This window comes from Aquarana catesbeiana, linkage group LG03 (genome assembly GCF_042186555.1).
Source record: "Aquarana catesbeiana isolate 2022-GZ linkage group LG03, ASM4218655v1, whole genome shotgun sequence".
Lineage (NCBI taxonomy): Eukaryota > Metazoa > Chordata > Amphibia > Anura > Ranidae > Aquarana > Aquarana catesbeiana.
Genome location: NC_133326.1, coordinates 290,174,554 through 290,195,026, shown reverse-complemented (window position 1 = coordinate 290,195,026; position 20,473 = coordinate 290,174,554). Strand labels below are relative to the sequence as shown.

Sequence of the window (20,473 nt, the reverse complement as noted above, 5' to 3'; positions counted from 1 at the left end):
GCTCAAGCCGACATCTTAGACACGCCCCCCAAATTAGATATTTTTAGGACATCTTACCAACTTTGTTACACTAACTAGGAGAATCTTTTACCTTGTGTGTGACTGCCACAAGCACGTTTTAGAACAACCCTTTGTCCTAATGGTGGTTACAGCCCATACTATATACAACAAAATAAATGATAGTGCCTATGCGTTAAAAGGAAAAAAGAATGCAACAATATATATTTTTCTCAAGCGAATGTCCCAGCAGCTCATTTCCAATCATATTAGGTATACACAACCTTGCAGCTTCCACTTTCAGACTAGGCATCTCTTAAAGTGTAACTAAAGGTAAACTTTTTTTTATTTTGATAGGGTAAAGGAGCGTTATAACACTTGTCAGTTTATTTTTGCCATCTGTATCCCATTGGTGAGATTTCCCTTAATTTCCTGTACCATAGACAAAACAGGAAGTAAGAGAAAAGCCCTCCAAAGTGAGGGCATCCCATAGAGTCACCAGGGTCACCAGAACTAGTATCCCCGTTGTAAGATTTCCTCTTTATTACTGTTCTGGTGTCAACCCAAAATTTGGGATTTTCTTTTTACTTTCACTTTCAATGATAATGGTAATCAGGACCAATAAAGAGGGTGACTCTCTCTAACGGGGGCACAGAACGCAATAAAAACCTGACAGGGGTTTTAATCCCTATCCACTCTATCCAAAACTAAAAAGAAAATAAAAGGTTTTGCCTTTAGTTACACCTTAAAGTGTTACTAAACCCAGGACACTGCATTCACTATATCTGGTCTCTGACAGTACACAGAACATGGAAATGCAATCCTTTTAGTAAATATAATTTGCTAAATACCTTTTCTCATCAGCAGTTGGAGCAGCCTTGTGAGTTCTATCAGTTTCTGGTTTAAGCTTGTAGGGGGAGTTTTCATTTTCCCCTGATTGTCCTAAAAGACTGCAGGATCTCTGACCCTTTGTCTGGACAATGCTGATTGGCCCTGTGCTGATCACATGCACTCTCCCAAGAAAAAAAAAAAAACTCTCTAGCAATACACACCAAACTGAGCATGTGCAGCTTGTCCCCTATTGCTCTGTTCTATCAGGAAATGTACTGGAGTCAGTGGAAGAAGGGGATGATCAGAGAAGACACTATCAAACAGCCTTTATACACAATGCAGAGTATTAACCCCTTAGGTTCCACAGTGAGTATAACAAGCATGCTTTACTGCATATACAGACTGGTTTTACAGTTGTGGGTTTAGTAACACTTTAACCATATTAAAAACCAACACACCAAGCACACTAGCATTGTAACATACCATTGAACAAAATGTATTGTAAAACACAACTGGTACTTACAATGCATATAAAAATAGGCTTATCACATCAAATCCAAACACAGCCTTCCCAACAGGGATATCTTTGTGTGTGATATCCCTCCTACCGACTTTCTCGCTATTGACACTAACTCCAGGGTGCATCCTAGCTGACACAGAGTTCTGATGAGCAAGGGCTGCTCTTGAAATGTGTCAATTAGAATGCCATATTCTCAACAGTGAGTAAGTCGATAGGAGAAAGGACACACACAGATATCCCTGCAGGGAAGGCTGCGGATTGGATTTGATGTTATAAGTCTATTTCTATCTAAATTGTCTGTGAGTTTTTTTACTATAAGATTTTGTTGACGGTATGTCACAATTCCATATGCTTTCTGTCTATTTTTAGTAAGCCTATAATGTATATTAATAAATCAGTCTGGTATGAATGTATATTACCAGCCAGTAATTCCGAATGGCTGACTGCAATTATTTACTGCATTTATTACTCTTCCAAGTAATATAATATAATATAAAAATCTACAACAAAACACTAAAACCCATGCCTGGGTTCTGCACAGGATGTGCAAAATAGCTTTCTGCTTGCATATACATTAGTCAAAGTGGTTGTAAAGACTGAAGGTTTGTTTTATCATCATGCATTCTATGCATGAAGGTAAAAAAATCTTCAGTGTGCATCTTCTCCCTCAGCCCCTATAACATTTACCTTTAGTCTGATCTCGATCCGGCGATGTGCACGAGACCTGAGGCTCTCGTAGGTCCCTCTAGGTGATTGTCTGAGATGCAGCAGCAGGAGCCATGGGCTCCCACGGTTGTCAATCACAGCCAGCAAGGTGGGAGCAGGGGGTGAGGCTGAGACATGCTCTCTGTGTCTTAAGGACGCAGAGAGCTGGCTCGGGAGCGAGCACACATAAGTGCCCCCACAGCAAGAGGCTTGCTATGGGGGCACTCGACAAGGGGAAGGGGCCCAGACCGCCAGAGGGGGACACGAGAAGGGGAGGATCAGGGCTGCTCTGTGCAAAACCACTGCACAGAGCCGGTAAGTATAACTTGTGTAATTTTTTTAAATAAACATTTTTTTCCTTTACAATCACTTTAACACAACTGATTGTGGAAAGTCATGCTGTTAGAGGAATGCATCAAACATTTTTCAATGCATTTCATTTTACATTGGAAACAGGGGTATTTAAAGAGTGAATTACATTTAATCAGAAAAAAGTGATTTTCTCTATACCTTATACCTCTGCAGGTACCCAATTCTTTCCCCTACTGCAGCCTCCATGTCTGATATTTCATCCCTGAGTTTGCCATTTTCTTTTCGCAGATGCTGTTCCATTTCCAGTAAAGTTGTGTATCGCCTGGTTAGCGACTTTTCATTTACTCTTAATACGGTCGTCTTTCTTGAGTTTTCTGCCAGAAGTTTTTTAATTTCATCTGGACCCATTTTTAATGAGTCTAACAATTTCTGTTGTGGAGAGATTGAGAAAAGCAAACTCATTAATTTTACAAGAAGCAATCCATCAAAAAATAGGATTTTTTAAAACAGCTTACCTGTAAAATCCTTTTCTTTCGAAGGACATCACGGGACACAGAGCCACAGTAATTACTGATGGTTATATAGGTATCACTGGTGATTGGACACTGGCACACCCTATCAGGAAGTTCAACCCCCTACATAATCCCTCCCCCTTGCAGGGATACCTCAGTTTTGTAGCCAAGCAATATAGTGTATTAGAAGAGGGGCGGGACCTCTGTGTCCCGTGATGTCCTTCGAAAGAAAAGGATTTTACAGGTAAGCTGTTTTAAAAAATCCTATTTTCTTTCTCGAACATCACGGGACACAGAGCCACAGTAATTACTGATGGGATGTCCCAGAGCAATGCTACCTGAGGGGGGGGAACCACGACCAAGTAGGGTGCAATCAGACCTGAGGACCCTGTACCGCTGCCTGCAGCACACTACGCCCAAAGGCGATATCCTCATGCCTTCTCACATCCACCTGATAAAATCTGGTGAATGTATGAACTGAAGACCAGGTTGCGGCCTTGCAGATTTGAGCCATAGAGGCCTGGTGATGCACTGCCCAAGAAGCACCAATAGCCCTTGCGGAATGTGCCCTGATCTGAAACGGAGGAATCTTCTGTTTCAAACCGTAAGCTTGAATGATCAACTGTCGAATCCATTTAGAAATGGTAGCTTTTGACGCTGCCTGTCCTCTATTGGGACCCTCTGGCAGCACAAACAAAACATCCGTCTTGCGGATCTGAGTAGTTGCCCCTAGATAGGCCTTAACTGCTCTTACTACATCCAACGAATGTAGAGATCTCTCTTCCGGAGAACAGGGATCTGGAAAAAAGGAAGGTAGAACAATGTCTTGGTTTAAATAAAAATCAGAAACCACCTTCGGTAAAAAACTAGGATGAGGGCGTAGTACCACTCTATCCTTGTGTATAATCAAATAAGGCTCCTTACAGGAAAGAGCTGCTAATTCTGATACTCTTCTAGCAGAAGAGATGGCCACCAGAAAAATTTCCTTGTCAACAAGACCAAAGGAATCTGACTTATTGGTTCAAAAGGCCGTTTCTGTAACACAGCCAGGACCAAATTCAAGTCCCAGGGGTTTAGGGGCGCTTTAACCGGAGGATTAAGACGCATCACCCCCTGCATAAAGTTTCGGACCAAAGAATGCGAAGCAAGTGGCCGCTGAAATAATACTGATAAAGCAGAGACCTGGCCCTTGATGGTACTCAAGGCCAGCTTCATCTCTAATCCCATCTGTAGAAAATCAAGGATTCTACCTATGACATATTTCCTGGGATGCCAACCTCTGGATTCACACCAGGTTATATAAGCCTTCCAGACTCTATGATAAATCATCCTGGAAGCTGGCTTCCTTGCATTAATCAAGGTAGATATGACAGGACCTGAGAGCCCACGACTCTTCAGAACGTGGGTCTCAATAGCCAAACCGTCAAATTTAGCGTTTGTAAGGCAGGATGGAACACTGGACCTTGAGATAACAGGTCTGGGCATTCCGGTAGTGTCCACGGGGAACCTACCGTCATCCTTACTATTTCTGCATACCAAGTCCTTCTGGGCCAAGCGGGGGCCACCAGAAGTACCGACTTCCTTTCCTGCCTGATCCTGCGAAGGAGTCGTGGTAGTAGCAGAATAGGCGGGAATGCGTAAATCAGTGAGAACCGATGCCACGGAATCACCAACGCATCCGTCCCGCATGCAGGAGGATCTTTTGTCCTTGCCACAAATCTGTCTATCTTTTTGTTGAATCGGGATGCAAAGAGATCTACATCTGGAACCCCCCCATCTTTGGCATATGGCCCAAAAGAAGTCGGGATGCAGAGACCATTCCCCTGGAAGTAACTGCTGGCGACTTAGATAGTCCGCCTGCCAATTCTCTATTCCCGGGATGAAAACTGCCGATATGCATGGCACATGCATCTCTGCCCAGACTAAGATCTGGTTCACCTCTTTTTGAGAAGCTCGGCTCCGGGTGCCTCCCTGATGATTGACATAAGCCACTGCTGTGGCATTGTCGGACTGGATCCTGACTGGACAACCCTGTAGCCTGATAGTCCAGGCCTTTAGAGCTAGATGTATCGCCCGGATCTCCAGAATGTTGATGGGTAAGGTCCTCTCTGTCTTGGACCATACCCCTTGGACCGCAGCCTGTTCCAGAACTGCTCCCCAACCTGACAGACTGGCATCTGTTGTTACCACCGTCCAGGTAACCGGTAGAAAGGACACTGGCGTAAAAACTGAGGTATCCCTGCAAGGGGGAGGGATTATATAGGGGGTTGAACTTCCTGATAGGGTGTGCCAGTGTCCAATCACCAGTGATACCTATATAACCCATCAGTAATTACTGTGGCTCTGTGTCCCGTGATGTTCGAGAAAGAAATAGCATCCTCCAAAATGACTATGTACGCACACACACACACACTGAGTGCAAACCACCAACTGTTAGAAAGTGATTATATCCAAGGAAAGGGTACTGCAATACCAAATGGCAAATCCACACAAATGGATTTATTTTTTGCTGCAGTACAAGCACAGGCTCATATGTACATATACATAGGTGAGTACACTATGTTTGCACTTTAGCAGAAATTATGTGTCAATTTGCCATGTGGTTGTGCAGAATCTTTTCCCTGGAGCACAGTGGCTTAGTGGTTAAGCACTCCTGTCTTGCAGCACATGGCATCATCTTTAAGAATTGTAGATGTTCTCCCTGTTCTTTTGTTGGATTCCTCCATGTGTTCTGGTTTCCTCCCACACTCCAAAGACATACTCATGGGTTAACTGGCTCTGGTAAAAATTGGCCCTAGTGTGTGTACGTATGCATGTGGGATAGGGAACTTAGATTGTAAGATCCTTGAGGACAGGGACTGTTATGAATGTACAATATGTAAAGTGCTGCATTTGTTGGCACTATATAAATACCTGTAATAAATAAGTACACCGCCACACACACTTTTTTGCTTGCATCTATCTAGCAAGGTTACTCTGTGGTATAAGCAAGGAAGATTTCTGCAGTGTGTAAATTGTGCTTTTACTATACAAATATGCTGTACATACAAAACTATTACAATATTAGGAATACAATACAAGACTGACAGATCTCTATAACAATCAAAATGCCTATCAAATGAACAGCCTATAGTCTATATCAGTACAAATACACTTAAAAGTTACTTATCTTCTGTTACTGTATGTTCGTGATCTCCATTGGCAACGATGCTTCTTGGACACCAGGCAGTGTTCTTGTATCATGAGTGGCGGCTTCTGATCTTCAAAGCATGATGGTGTGTGTGGGGAGGCAAGGAAGTCTGGGACTACATCTGTAAGGAAGCTCACTCCTGCACCATAAAAGTGGGGCATGTTGATGCACATGTGCCCCTAGTCCCAGACTTTGAGAACTATAACAGAGTTGCAGATGAAATCACCAAAGTGAAGGCAGTTGTGCCAATTGATCCTGTCTTAAATTCTTTAAGTATGTAAACAGTAAAAAAGGGAGGACAGACCATATTGGCCCCATAAAGAATGAGGAAGGACATCTGGTTACAAAGGATGGGGAGATGGCGAAGGTATTGAATTTATTCTTCTCCTCAGTCTTCACGAGTGAATCGGGGGGCTTCAGTAACCAAAACTGCAGTGTTTATCCTCATGACACAACACAGGAAGCACCTCCATGGTTAACAGAGGACGGAATTAAAATTAGACTTGAGAAACTTAACATTAATAAATCACCGGGACCAGATGGCTTGCATCCGAGGGTACTTAGGGAACTCAGTCAAGTGATTGCCAGACCGTTGTTCCTAATTTTTACAGATAGTCTACTGACTGGAATGGTACCAGCTGATTGGAGAAAAGCCAATGTAGCACCTATATTTAAAAAGGGCCCAAAATACATCCCTGGGAATTACAGACCAGTTAGCCTAACATCGATAGTATGTAAACTCTTGGAGGGGATGATAAGGGACTATATACAGGATTTTAGTAATACGAACGATATCATTAGCAGTAATCAGCATGGATTCATGAAGAATCGTTCTTGCCAAACCAATCTATTAACCTTCTATGAGGAGGTGAGTTGCCATCTAGATAAAGGAAGGCCTGTAGACGTGGTGTATCTGGATTTTGCAAAAGCATTTGACACAGTTCCCCATAAACGTTTACTGTACAAAATAAGGTCTGTTGGCATGGACCATAAGGTGAGTACATGGATTGAAAACTGGCTACAAGGGCGAGTTCAGAGGGTGGTGATAAATGGGGAGTACTCAGAATGGTCAGGGGTGGGTAGTGGGGTGCCCCAGGGTTCTGTGCTGGGACCAATCCTATTTAATTTGTTCATAAACGATCTGGAGGATGGGATAAACAGTTCAATCTCTGTATTTGCAGACGATACTAAGCTAAGCAGGGCAATAACTTCTCCGCAGGACGTGGAAACCTTGCAAAAAGACCTGAACAAATTAATGGGGTGGGCGACTACATGGCAAATGAGGTTCAATGTAGAAAAATGTAAAATAATGCATTTGGGTGGCAAAAATATGAATGCAATCTATACACTGGGGGGAGAACCTCTGGGGGAATCTAGGATGGAAAAGGACCTGGGGGTCCTAGTGGATGATAGGCTCAGCAATGGCAGGCAATGCCAAGCTGCTGCTAACAAAGCAAACAGAATATTGGCATGCATTAAAAGGGGGATCAACTCCAGAGATAAAACGATAATTCTCCCGCTCTACAAGACTCTGGTCCGGCCGCACCTAGAGTATGCGGTCCAGTTCTGGGCACCAGTCCTCAGAAAGGATGTACTGGAAATGGAGCGAGTACAAAGAAGGGCAACAAAGCTAATAAAGGGTCTGGAGGATCTTAGTTATGAGGAAAGGTTGCGAGCACTGAACTTATTCTCTCTGGAGAAGAGACGCTTGAGAGGGGATATGATTTCAATTTACAAATACCGGACTGGTGACCCCTCAATAGGGATAAAACTTTTTTGCAGAAGAGAGTTTACCAAGACTCGTGGCCACTCATTAAAATTAGAAGAAAAGAGGTTTAATCTTAAACTACGTAGAGGGTTCTTTACTGTAAGAGCGGCAAGGATGTGGAATTCCCTTCCACAGGCGGTGGTCTCAGCGGGGAGCATTGATAGCTTCAAGAAACTATTAGATAAGCACCTGAATGACCACAACATACAGGGATATACAATGCAATACTGACACATAATCACACACATAGGTTGGACTTGATGGACTTGTGTCTTTTTTCAACCTCACCTACTATGTAACTATGTAACTATGATGAACTTGGCCAACTGGGCCCACAAGCAATCTGGACATTTGGGGCAGAAAGCAACATATGAATGGGCACAGCAGAGAGGATTGCCTATATCCATGGACATGATAAAGACTGTAATAGGGAACTGTACAGTGTGTGGAAAATGGCGACAATGGCCATTGCAAAAGTACTCCACCGGGTCAATTAAGAGGGGTGCAGAGATCTGGCAGATTGACTTCATCGGTCCCCTACCCCGGGGAAACAATGGACTGAGATATTGTTGCACTGCAGTGGACACCTATTCAGGACTTATGCTTGTTCATCCTTGCAAACATGCAAATCAAGCCGCATCGCTTCAACTGCTCCAGAAACTTGTCATTGCTTACGGTTGTCCCAAACAAGTGCAAAGTGATAACGGCTCACACTTCACCGGATCAACAATACAGCAGTGGGCCAAAGATTCTGGAGTTTACTGGTTGTGCCACATCCCATATCCCATACCACATCCCATACCATCCACAGGCAGCTGGTTTGATTGAAAGATACAACGGGCTATTGAAGGACCAAATACGCACACTTACACCCACACATACACATACACTAAGAGGGTGGGACCGGGTCCTCACACAGGCAGTCATGTTGTTAAATTCTAGGCCAATAGCCAAAAGCACACCATATGAGAGGATGGTAGGGGCTGGGGCACAGATTCCACAGCTGGAGTGCAGAGTTCAGTATTTATGTAAGGTTCCTGAAAGAACAGGGCTTAACAGATACCATGTTACTGCTTCCCATGACATAGAAACCAAGAGTAACGTATCTGAAGCTGAAGCCTATCTAGGAACGAGAGGGAATCTGGCAGGAAGGTTTGAAGTTACATTTGCATTGACAGATGAGCTTCAAGACAGTGGCTGGGACTCTGACTGGTTAGTGGATACTTCTCAGCAAGAGTGGAAAGTGCGGCTACATAACAGCAAACCTTCCAAAATAAACAGCAGTAATCTTCTGGGAAATATCAGTATATTTCCTCTCCTCCCTATTGATGTTCTTTGGGAGGGTCAGCAGTGGGTACAGGCAGGGGGCAAAGTGTTAGTCAGATATCCAGGCAAGAAGCCATTTAGAGGAGAGATTTTAGCTGAAGGGCCTGGATCTACTGTTTATGTATTATTAGAAGGAACAGATAATCAGCTTTGTTTTCCACTCCACAGGCTGTCTCTGATTTGATCCATAGGAAGACCAGAGAAAAGTGGTTACATGATGGAAACAATGACGGAAGCAATGACGGAAGATCGCAAGAGCTGTGGAGAGCAAGGCCTTTGATGTATTACAAGCCTGGACTTGTTTCTAAAGAACTTTAAAATGGACTTTCTGATGAACTTTTTAGTTAAAGACTGAAACACCTTCTCAGTGACAGAAATGGGAGGTGTTGCATTCAAGGAAAATTAATGTTTTAAATGAGTTTAGTAATGAAGAGATTTTGTGTGTAGTCTGAGAAAAAAAAAATCTAGGGCGGAATGTGTTGCGTTTGTTACAATATAATTTTTTTGTTTAATCAGACTTACGATACATGGGACATAACATTACACAATAGTGGTTGGTCATAGAGATATTGTCAGTTTTTGGCTTGAGTGGATTTCTCAAACAAATGCTGTTTTATACAATGGGGGTAAATATTGTTGTATTCAACTGACAGTTCAATTAACAGGCTATTGTCTCTATAGCTACAGTAAACAAGTAACAAAATTTACTTTTTTGAGGTTCTTTCAGCTCTCAAACTGAAAGAATGACTGTTAGATTACTGTCAGGTGTTGGCCTTATTAGACAATGGGTACGTAGATACAGTTTTCAACAGTCCATTGTTTCTACAGCTACAGTAAACAGGCATGTTTTCTGTTGTTTGGTAACTATGACAAACAGCCTGACACATAAAAGGGGTGAGTAGAGACACACACACACACCATCATGCTGTAACATCCGACGCCACTCATGATAGAAGAAACTTGCCTGATGCTCCAGGAGAATCGTTGCCAAGGGAGATCACGAACATACAGTAACAGAAGATAAGTAACCTTTAAGTGTATTTGTACTATTATAGACCATAGGCTGTTCAGTTTGCTAGGCATTTTGCTTGTTATAGATATCTGTCAGTCTTGTATTGTATTCCTATTATTGTAATAGTTTTTGTATGTACAGCATCTTTGTATAGTAAAGCACATTTACACACTGCAGAAATCTCAGCTTCCTTGCTTATACCACAGAGGAACCTTGCTAGATAGACGCAAGCAAAACACACACCAATATAATTTATACAAAACAGTTAAGTTTGGGATAAAGGTAATCAACTGTCCAAGTTAGGCTCTATGCACACTGGGCTTAAAAAAACCTCCAGTTCCCTTGGCAGAAAAAAAAAGTTCAAATACAGAGTGATTTTGTATACATGTTTAGGAGCGTTTAGCATTTTTTCTGCCAAAAAACGCCAATCAAAAATGCAATCCAGAAGGGTTTTTTTCCCTGCCTCTAAAAACTGAGCTTAAAATATGCCTCTAATGTCCCAATGTTCATGAACACATATGATAACATTGAGTGCTTTTACAAGCAAAACACTAAACTCCTGTAGAAGCAGCGATTTTTAAGCCAGTGTGCATTGACCGTTAACTTACTTGGGAACCTGGCTGGATAAGCCACTTATAATGAACTTTCCCCCTAAATCAGTCTTATCCAGGCATTCAGATACATTTCATGGAACCCTGGGATAACGAAAACCAAGAGTATTTTAACAGATACCATAACCTCTTCCAATCCCCATTCACTTCCTATTCACAAATGAAGCCATCAATTGTATTTAGTGACCAACAGGGAGGGCACATCTGGTAACTATTTGACTATCAGACCAACCTATATTTGGGAATCCTTAAATGCTCTTGGATAAATCTGTAGTTACCCGCAGTCACCACCCAGTGTCTGCTGTAAGGAAGCCACCACATAAGGTAAGGTGGACCTACACATTTATAATAAATGTGTACTTACCATATATTCTTTTATTTGTACTGCATCCTGTTCTTTCTGACTTTCCAATTTTAAATTATCTTCTTTAATCCTCTCAATTTCCTGCTGCCATGTTTCTTTTTCACTGCATCAATAAGAAATAGATATTGGAGACATTGTTTTTATTTGTTATTCTATACACCTTCAACGAAGAGCCTGACGAGCAATACAGTTTGAACGCTTATATTCACCCTCCACAGCAATACATCTGAATACCTGCCCATTTGACACTGGCTTTTTATCTGTCTGATATAGTTTGAATCCAGTACATACTCACTTTTCCTTGCTGTTACGCTGCTTCATTCAGCTAGCAGGTCAAGTGAAAAAAATCCCCTGTATAAGCTCTAAACCAACTTCTAGAAACACACACAGGCCTATAGACTTCTTCCCCCAACATATATGGCAATGCTGGGCCAACCACGAGGCACAGAGTATATACTCATCTATACCCAGAAGCTCTGCATATGTCACTTCACTCTCTGCAGGCAGAACTGAGCAGCAAGAGAGTAAGGAAATATGCTGCTGGAGAAGTTAGTAGTTAAGTGACCCTTTTCTATGATCCTACAAATGGAATAAGAAAGAATTGCTTTATCAACATAAACAAAAAAAAATGCAACAACAGAATCAGTATTCCATAATAAAAGTCATTCTCCAATTTTAGGTGTTCCAAAAAAATGTTTCTCATGACAATGAATTCACTGAGCATCTACGGGTGGACACCAATTTTCCATATACATGACATGACTTGCACCAAAAAGCATTGTGAACTTTTCAGGCCTCAGTCATGTATGGGTGGCAGCAAGTATAGCCCAAAAGCCCTATAACTAACTATGTGCAAACTCAGCATAAAGAGGATCATAGGTAAAGTTTATAATGGAGATTTAATTTATAACATGTTGAAGGACACTTATTGGTACTATATACAGTGGCTTAACAATAGTTTTAGCAGCCCTTGCGGCAGCTATGGGGTCTGGCGATGGAAGGTGTCCCAATTAGATGGGTCTTGAGGCAAATTAAACATAGAGCATCCGTTTGCTTGTAAAGATACCACTAGTCCAGCACTGTATCATTAGGGTTGGCAATACAAGCAGGTTGAACTAAAGAAAATTACTTTATTCCCCCATTCACATTTGATGTGGATGGGTGGATCCCTCCCACTGAGCCTTTGTAATGTGACAGCAGGGAGATTTCCCCACTGTCAGAATACACTGATTAGCACCACCAACTATAGCCAGCAGACCTGAGTGAGAATTTTTTTTTCCAACAGGCGTGTTGTACACAAGTTGATCAATAGATTGACTTGTGTACATCCAGCCTGCCCATACATGGATCGAAATTCAACTGATCCCTGCTAAACTGGCTAAAATTTGATCCATGTATGGCCGGCTTTAGGATTGCAAAGGTTGCTGCTGACATTGACTCTCTACCCCTGTGACAATTCCAATCAAGAAGAGCTGACATCAGACATAAAGGAGGAGACTTAAGAATTGTCACTAGTCACAGATGCCTCTTTACTGCCTGTGCAGTAAGCAGAATCTGATTAGCTGTCCTAGCACTTTAGATTTATTGTCATCAGACTTCCTGGTCACCCTAGCCAGCACTGACATTAGCCCTGTATGACTAACGCAGTTTTCCTCAGGATGCAAAAAATCCCATTGTCTCCTCCGGTAAAAACTGACAGCTGTTTATAGTTCTGTCAAAAAAAAAAAAAAAAAAATAGGATTTTTTACTTACCATAAATCCGTTTCTTTGAGTTCATTGACAGACACAGCCTTCTTTATTCATAACGATAGAGTTATATCACCTCCTTAGGAGCAGACTAGGCAGAACAAAAAACAAAACACTTGGCCACTCCCATGGGCTGTCTTCAGTCAGTATATAACCCCCTCCCTGCTCTAGGTATTCAGTTTAGTAGCAAGCAGTAATAGAATTATCAAAAAACAACTCCATAGAGGGGTGGATGCTGTGTCTGTCAATGAACTCAGAGAATCGGATTTTACGGTAAGTAAAAAATCCTGTTTTTTCATTCGTTCACTGACAGACACAGCCTTCTTTATTCATAACAATAGGGACGTCCCAAAGCAGTGCCAACATGAAGGGTCGGAAAAAAAAATCCCAAGGCTAATACAAGAGCCAGCCAGGTAACACGGACTTCACCCAGGACAAGCTGGAACCCAACCTGAACGATACCCCTTCAAGAGAGAATAGACCCTCTAAACAGCGGCCTGCAAAAACACTTGTGGCCAAAAGAGGCATCCGCAGATGCCAAACCATCCACTTCATAGAACTTGTGAAAATGTACACCAACGACCAGTGGCTGCCTTGTCAACTTGTGCAACGGCTGCCTGATGACAGAAGGCCCAAGAAGCACTAAGTGCCAGAGAAGAACATGCCATAAACAGGAAAGGAGGAAACTGATCCCTGACAGGATAGCCCAGAGACATCATCTGTCCCATCCATCCAGACCAACAGACTCAGTGGCTGGCAAATACGTGCGAATCCCCCAAAACACATCCAGGCCAGATAAAGCCAATTCCTTGGGATGTGCTGACCAGGGACACAAGAAGCCAACCCAATGTCCTTATTTGAATGGAAATCCAAGGACGGAACTATGTAAAAAAAAAAAAAATAGCACCACCTTAACCTGGGTAAGGTGAATGACAAGATAACGCCACCATTCACGAAACCCTGTGAGTAGAGGTGATAGCCACCAAGAGGTTACCTTCTGAGACAGCGTAAGCAGTGGAACCTCCCGAATATTTTGAGAGAAATATAGAGAGGCCTTTAGAGAACCGAAAACACCACGTTCAGATCCCACAGCGGTGGAAGAAACCACCCCGGTGGAAACAGACGTCTAACCCCTTGAACAAAAAGCCACGCACCAGGGAGTGCGAGACCAGGAGATGCTGAAGAAGACCGCCCAGGCCGACACTTGGCCCTCTATGGTATTCAAGGCCTATTCCTGCTCATCCCTCCGTAAATGGAGGTCGGAAATGGAGCCACCTAAAAGGAACGAGGACAAATCTGATGAAACACGGCCCAGAGAAAGGCCCACCCCATGGCCCAACCCTACCCAACTGAGGTATCCGTCTTACAGCATTCCACTCCTGGAATGCGTTCGTCAGAAAGGGCTGGAACTAGACATTCTGCCCACCGTAGGAGGATACTGGCAACAGCCAGGGTCGCCAACAGCCTTTTTGGCCCACCCTGGTGAAGGACATAAGCCACCGCTGTTGCCTTGTCCGACTGGATCCGTACTGGGAGTCCCCAAAGTCGAGCAGTCCGTGATCCAGACTTAGTCTGATCAATTGAAATTCTGGGATATTACCCGGCCCTCCGGATTCCCCTGGTGTCCAACGATCCCGAGCCGAGCTCAGTCCCAGGACATCTCCCCACCCGGACAGACCGGTATTGGTGGTCACCCTATACAATACTAGGGGAGAAAGGATCTTCCCCACTGAAAAACCGGAGAACGAAGCCACCAGACTAGGGAACCTCTGGTTTGCTGACTTAGCCGAATCCGATTGTTCAGAGACCTTGGGTATTTGTCTCCTTATGCCAGGATCTCCCCTAAGGGAGCCTACATGGAACTGTGCAAATGAATTTGCCTCAAAGAAGGGTAGATACCATCAGACCCAACACCCACATGTAGATCCGCAGAGGAGTCTGTCCAGGGGAAGAAACACACTGGCCAGAGCTGAAGCCCGACAGGCTCAGATAAACAAACATTCTGGCCAGACCAAAGCAGACTTCCGATAGTATAGACACCAACTGAAATCAGAGAAAGTTTGTATAGGAACTACGTTGCTCCTCGGGGTAATCGAGAATTTGGCGCAGAAGATCACCCAGGCAGCCCAGGACCGTCAACCCCCACTGACGTAACCATGCCAGATCTGGGGACAACACCTGGTGAACACCCGAGGAGTGGCGGCCAGATCAAAGGACCACACCATGCGCCGATAATGCTCTGCACCCTTAGCAGACAGAGGAAGTGCTGGAGTTGGGCACATAACAGACTGCCTAAGCATTCGAGATGTCGTAGAAGTCAGACAGACCCCATGATGGAGTGCCACCGCTGTGTGGACAGACTCCATCCTGAACTCCTGTACCCACACAAGGCAGGTCAGGGCCTTGAGGTCCAGAATTGGATGTACTATGCCCTCCATCTTTTAGGCTGTGCACAGGTTCAAATAAAACCCCTGACACTGTTCCCAGCACAGGAATGGGGACAATCACACTCTGCAGTAATGGGGCTTGCACAGCCCCCGCGGAGAACAGCAAGCAGTCTGGCGACAGACGACCATTGGAAGCAACAAACAAACTGTTTGGAGGAACACAGCCGGAAAACTATCTTATAACCGGACAAACTCAAGACGCGACATGAAGTCATTCAGAGTAGCCCCCCAAAATACATGTCTAAGCACCACTGAGGCAACAGACTCAGCAACCAGGGGAACTGTGGCCAAGAGGCATAGCAGACAAACCACAGCACCTACGCAATAGGTCCCCAAGCAGCAAAGGCAGGGGAATTCTGCTTCCCCTCCACGTATGCCAGCTGGGCCCCTAGAAGCCAGAGATTCCTCTATCGGAGTCATGGTTGCCTCTAGCAGCCTAGAGACAGAGGGGTTCACTACTGGTGTAACAGTCCCCATCTGAAGGGGGGACTCCCAAAAGGGGTACCTGACAGCCAGCATTTTTGGAAACGCAAAAGGCACTTTGGACATTCCCAGTCTGCATGGACAAATTTTTCAAAATAAGAGAGAGAGAGGGGAACGCTTTCGCCACGTAAGATGGTTTATCCAAGAGGGCACTGGCCCTCCCCCGCCGCCACCGCCGCATCCCGATCTTGAAAGGTTCCCACACAGATGTAACAAATGCGACAACCAGGGCCCTTTGAGCCCTTCTGCCGTCATCCTCACTCCCTGACAGGATAGGGAGCGTGACCACATCCGTGCGGCAGAGACAGATAGGATTGTTCAACATGGGAGGTAGGGGAGGACAGGAGAGCCCTGTACTAGGCTATCTGCCTAAAAGCTACACCAAAAAGTCAGGGGGGGATATGGGGGTCCCACCCACCGGGACCCCCCCTCCGAGGTCCACATAAGAGATGTCGACTGAGGCCCTGCACAGGGGGCACAGACCGCGGCCCCGCATAGGGGGGCACAGACCGCGGCCCTGCATTGTCTCCTCAGGTAAAGACTGAAAGCTGTTTATAGTTCTGTCAAAAAAAAAACACAGTTTAAAAAAAAGTTTGTATAGCGCAATTGTGTGCTGGAATGCTAACAATTATGTCATAATATAAAATACTGTGGTCAATATCCTTACTTTTTTTTTAAACTTACTAATACACCACCTCTTTCAGCACTTGCTTGTTGTGGCAGTGGAAGGGCTTAGAGGCCTAGGAAGAAACACTTAGAACCTGATATCTGATATGTTGAAAAAGACTGGTGAACTACTGAGGACAGAGTAGTTAGCTGGAAAATGAAGGTCAATATTTCCCTGCTCTGCCGCCCCCTCTTTTCTGACTTTCTGACTTCTGTTCACAGCACTGGTCATTAGTAATGCACTGTCAATGCCGAAAGCTCTCCTGCTACCTCTCCCTGATAGACATACAGCACTGTTAAGATTCACGACAAAAAGGGAGGTCACCAAAACGCTCCATCAAAATTTTGTTATGAGGCTCCATGATCTGTAGTTACGCTACTGACTAATATAATATTAAAGTGGTTTTAAAGTCTTAAGATTTTTTTTACCTTAATGCATTCTATGCATTAAGGTAAAAAACCTTCTGATGCAAAGAATCCCCCCTCCCCCCCCAGCCCCACTTATACTTACCTGAGCCAGATCTCGAACCAGCAATGTGCACGAGAGCAGGGGTTCTCCTGGCTCTGTCCCTCCTCACTGGGCAGACTGAAAGCAGGGGGAACCATTGTCACCTGCTCCTGTAAATCAAATCTTATGACAAGGGAGTGGGGGCGGGGCAGAGCCCTGCTGTCTGTGTCAATAGCGAGGCCACATGAGTGCACCCATAGAGAATGGCTTTCTATGGGGGCACTCAGCGGGATGGAGGAAGCAGGAGTTCCGGCAGGGGGACCCATGAAGGGGAGGATGGGGGCTGCTCTGTGCGAAACCTTTAAATTAGATATTAGGCATGATAACATTTACTCACAGAAGAAATCCATAGGTGGACTTAAAAGTTCCTAGGTTTCTTCACTTACCTGATCCCCGCTGCAGGATCTGTTGATATCAGACAGATCCAACCTTCACCCACCATGGCGGACTGCGTTTAGTAAACCTTCAAGGACCAGGTCCCTTTTTATCGGGGTTCCACTCCCTTGGACCTGTATAGCACCCCACCAGGAAAACTTTATGGTAATGTGAGCATGACCAAAGCACTGGGTCCCGGGGTCCAGCACTCCAAAGAGAGGCGTTACAGGCAAAACCTTGTTCTTCTAATACGAGGCCCGGGTACCATCCACTTTGGCCTAAGTGGCACTTTGGATGGATCCGGTCTGTAGAGGCTGTTTAAATCCAGTAAGGATCCCTCCAGCGGAGCTCTTCAGAGCACATCGTGACCAACACCTTAGACATTGGCAAAAAAACTGAGGTGCTCCCAGTATGGGAGGGGTTAAATAGGGAGTGAATTTCCTGTCTTGGGTGTGCCAGTGTCAATCACCTGAAGGTGGCCTATAACCCACATAGTAATTACTATGCTGCTCTGTGTCCCGTGATGTACGATAAAGAAAAAGTCTTATGTTTTTATGTATACCTCTGATACTCCTTATAGATAAGCCCCTGTTGATGTCTCATCACAGCATTTTTCCTCTTGTATTCCTCTATAGCTTCTTCAAACTTTAAAAGAGATTGTTCTTTGGATTCAATTTCCTAAAGAACACAATAGTAAAATCAACATTATAATCTGTTCCCAGCCATCTGAAATATTTTAATGTAGCATGAAAATAAGGAAAGAAACACTTTGAGCAGCTAAAAATGCAACACAATACTGTATATATATTTTTTTCAATAAATACAATATGTGCCAAACAATAGGAAACTTGGGGTAGTGCAGCAGTTCAATGACCATATAATAAAAAAAGTTACCACCAGAACAAATATTAAATTAACTCTGTAAAGGCTGTTTAAAAAAAATATATATAAGCAGTGTCCAGAGGACCCCAACATTATGCAGTTTTCTGCTATATACATGGCTCTGTTCTGTTTACCTTATTAAACACTCTTGGCAGTCCTCAAGCATTTAAATTCAGTATAATAGTAGAGCTTGAGGTGAACAGCTCATTATACTCCTTACCTGGTGGATGGTGAGCTCTTGATAGGTGGATGGGGAGCACTTCATAGCCATTTTCACTTCTGTATGAATTTACCCAAGGCTTGTTTAAATTAGTGGGATTTGCTGTATATGGTGTTTATTCTTGCTACCAAAGCATACTAAAAATGTTGCAAGCAACAAGTAAAAGTGCTACTCAAGTGCTTAAAATATTAGTACATCTAATGATTCATCCATGCGATAACAGATGCCTGTCACACCTTCAGGATCTCAGTGAAAAACAAAAAGGTCTTCAACATGAAATTTGTTTACTTTAAAGACTGATAGAAACAGAAGAACATACCTGTAACAAGTGCAAGAGGTACTCATTCTGAGAGTTAATGAGGTTGGTGCTGGAAGGAGACATTCCTTCTGGAAGGTTTATAGCCCTGAACACTATGTTTGCTCCTTCGGATTGACGCAGAAGTAGAATTTCATTCTCCAGATGTAATATCTAGCAAATGATGCAAAACACCAAGTAGATTTTTTTTTGTTAGAAGAAACTGCTATTCATAAACTATAATGATTTATTAGCTCAGAAGCATTATGTTGGATTTGCATCATGGTCACTCTTTGGAGGAAACTGTTTTAATGTTTTGATCGCTCTGTGTAATTATTTTTAAGCTTAAAAATTGGTTTATCTTTTTAGTCTCAGCCAGCCAGCTGTTTCTTTATTTTCTTTAGTTTCTTTATTTTAACATTTAAAAATTTAAACAGGGTTTTTCATCAAAGCAGCCAAGATTAATCAGGTAAACATGTGAAAAGTAACCTAGAGTGCCTCCTGTTGCCTGGTAACATATGAAATATTTGCAGGCAAAGAAATGGACTAAAAATCCAAAGTTTTGCAAACTCTCCTAAAAACCTTTACTCCTGGTAGTGGCGTTTTGCCAGAAAAAAAAAAAAATGCACGACGCTTGGAAAAGGGTGTTAAATTATTTCATTGGCATGAATAATAATTTGTTCTGGCCATTGAAATTAATTACCTTTCAAGCGTTAACTGCGCCTACTGTTAACACGCCTATAGACCCTTTTTTTCGGCCAAAACACTGCTGCTGCTGAATGTACTGGCAGTGGGGTTTTCCTTCTGCCTTTAAAAAACCCCTGCCACTAAAAGCTGCTAAAAGTTAATGTGTGCATGGACACAAAAGCTAACATGCAAGGCTAACATGCAGGATAGTTTAGAGGCAGGAAAAAAAAAAATGCCTGACACCCCTATAAGCAGCTACAAAAACCTTCAGTGGGAATAAGGCTTTAGTCCTGATAATAGTAAATATTCACAAACACTTTGCGTTCACACCTAGCTGCTCAGGTGCAGTTCATTACACATGTTTTTTTCACATTTTTATGTGCACTCCACTAGGCAGCCCATTCAAAATGAGTTGACTCAACTAGTTCAGAAATTGGACCTGCACCTTTTTGACAACGCACTTTAGCACTGGGCAGCACACCACTGTCAGCAAGGTGCGTTGGGGTCCCATTCAGAATGATTGGCACTCACATCATCAAAAGTATCACAACGTGATAATGTGAATAGGGCCTTAAAGTTAGTTGGTAAATGAAGATTAGTCAAATGACATCTAAAAAGGTAAAACATCCGCATTAAATAAGCACTTACTATAACTCCCTCAGAACACAGCATACCTTGTCATTAGCTTTTGCCAGCAGGTTTGATGCATTTGCAGCCTCCTTTCGGGATCCTTTGAGTTCCTGTCTTAACTCCTCATTCCTTCCAGTGAGTTGATCCACCTGGGCTTTCAGATGGACACTGGCATCAAATATGCCACTGGTATTCTTAATCTCAAAAGCCTGAAAGGAAAATCCACTGCCAACTTTATAAAAAGCACCTGTGTCCAGATGTCAACATCCCATAAAAAAACAATACTAGGACTTAGCCACATGTTGGTTCTATCAAAAAAAAAACAAAAAAAAAACACCACAACATACTGAACTAATGTTTCACCACTGTAGGCGAGGCCACCTCTA

General features: G+C 43.4%; 1 protein-coding gene across 1 annotated transcript in view; it reads right to left on the bottom strand.

Annotated features, from left to right (window-relative positions):
• The window catches only part of CEP290 (centrosomal protein 290), a 318,271-nt gene that overhangs the window by 206,515 nt on the left and 91,283 nt on the right, over window positions 1-20,473 (bottom strand). Inside the window, exons 20-24 of the mRNA XM_073620204.1 lie at window positions 20,132-20,296; window positions 18,795-18,944; window positions 17,936-18,051; window positions 11,149-11,251; window positions 2,564-2,794 (exon numbers count right to left, since the gene is read on the bottom strand). Of these exons, the coding sequence (XP_073476305.1) occupies window positions 2,564-2,794; window positions 11,149-11,251; window positions 17,936-18,051; window positions 18,795-18,944; window positions 20,132-20,296 (765 nt within the window). The remainder of the gene's footprint in view (window positions 1-2,563; window positions 2,795-11,148; window positions 11,252-17,935; window positions 18,052-18,794; window positions 18,945-20,131; window positions 20,297-20,473) is intronic.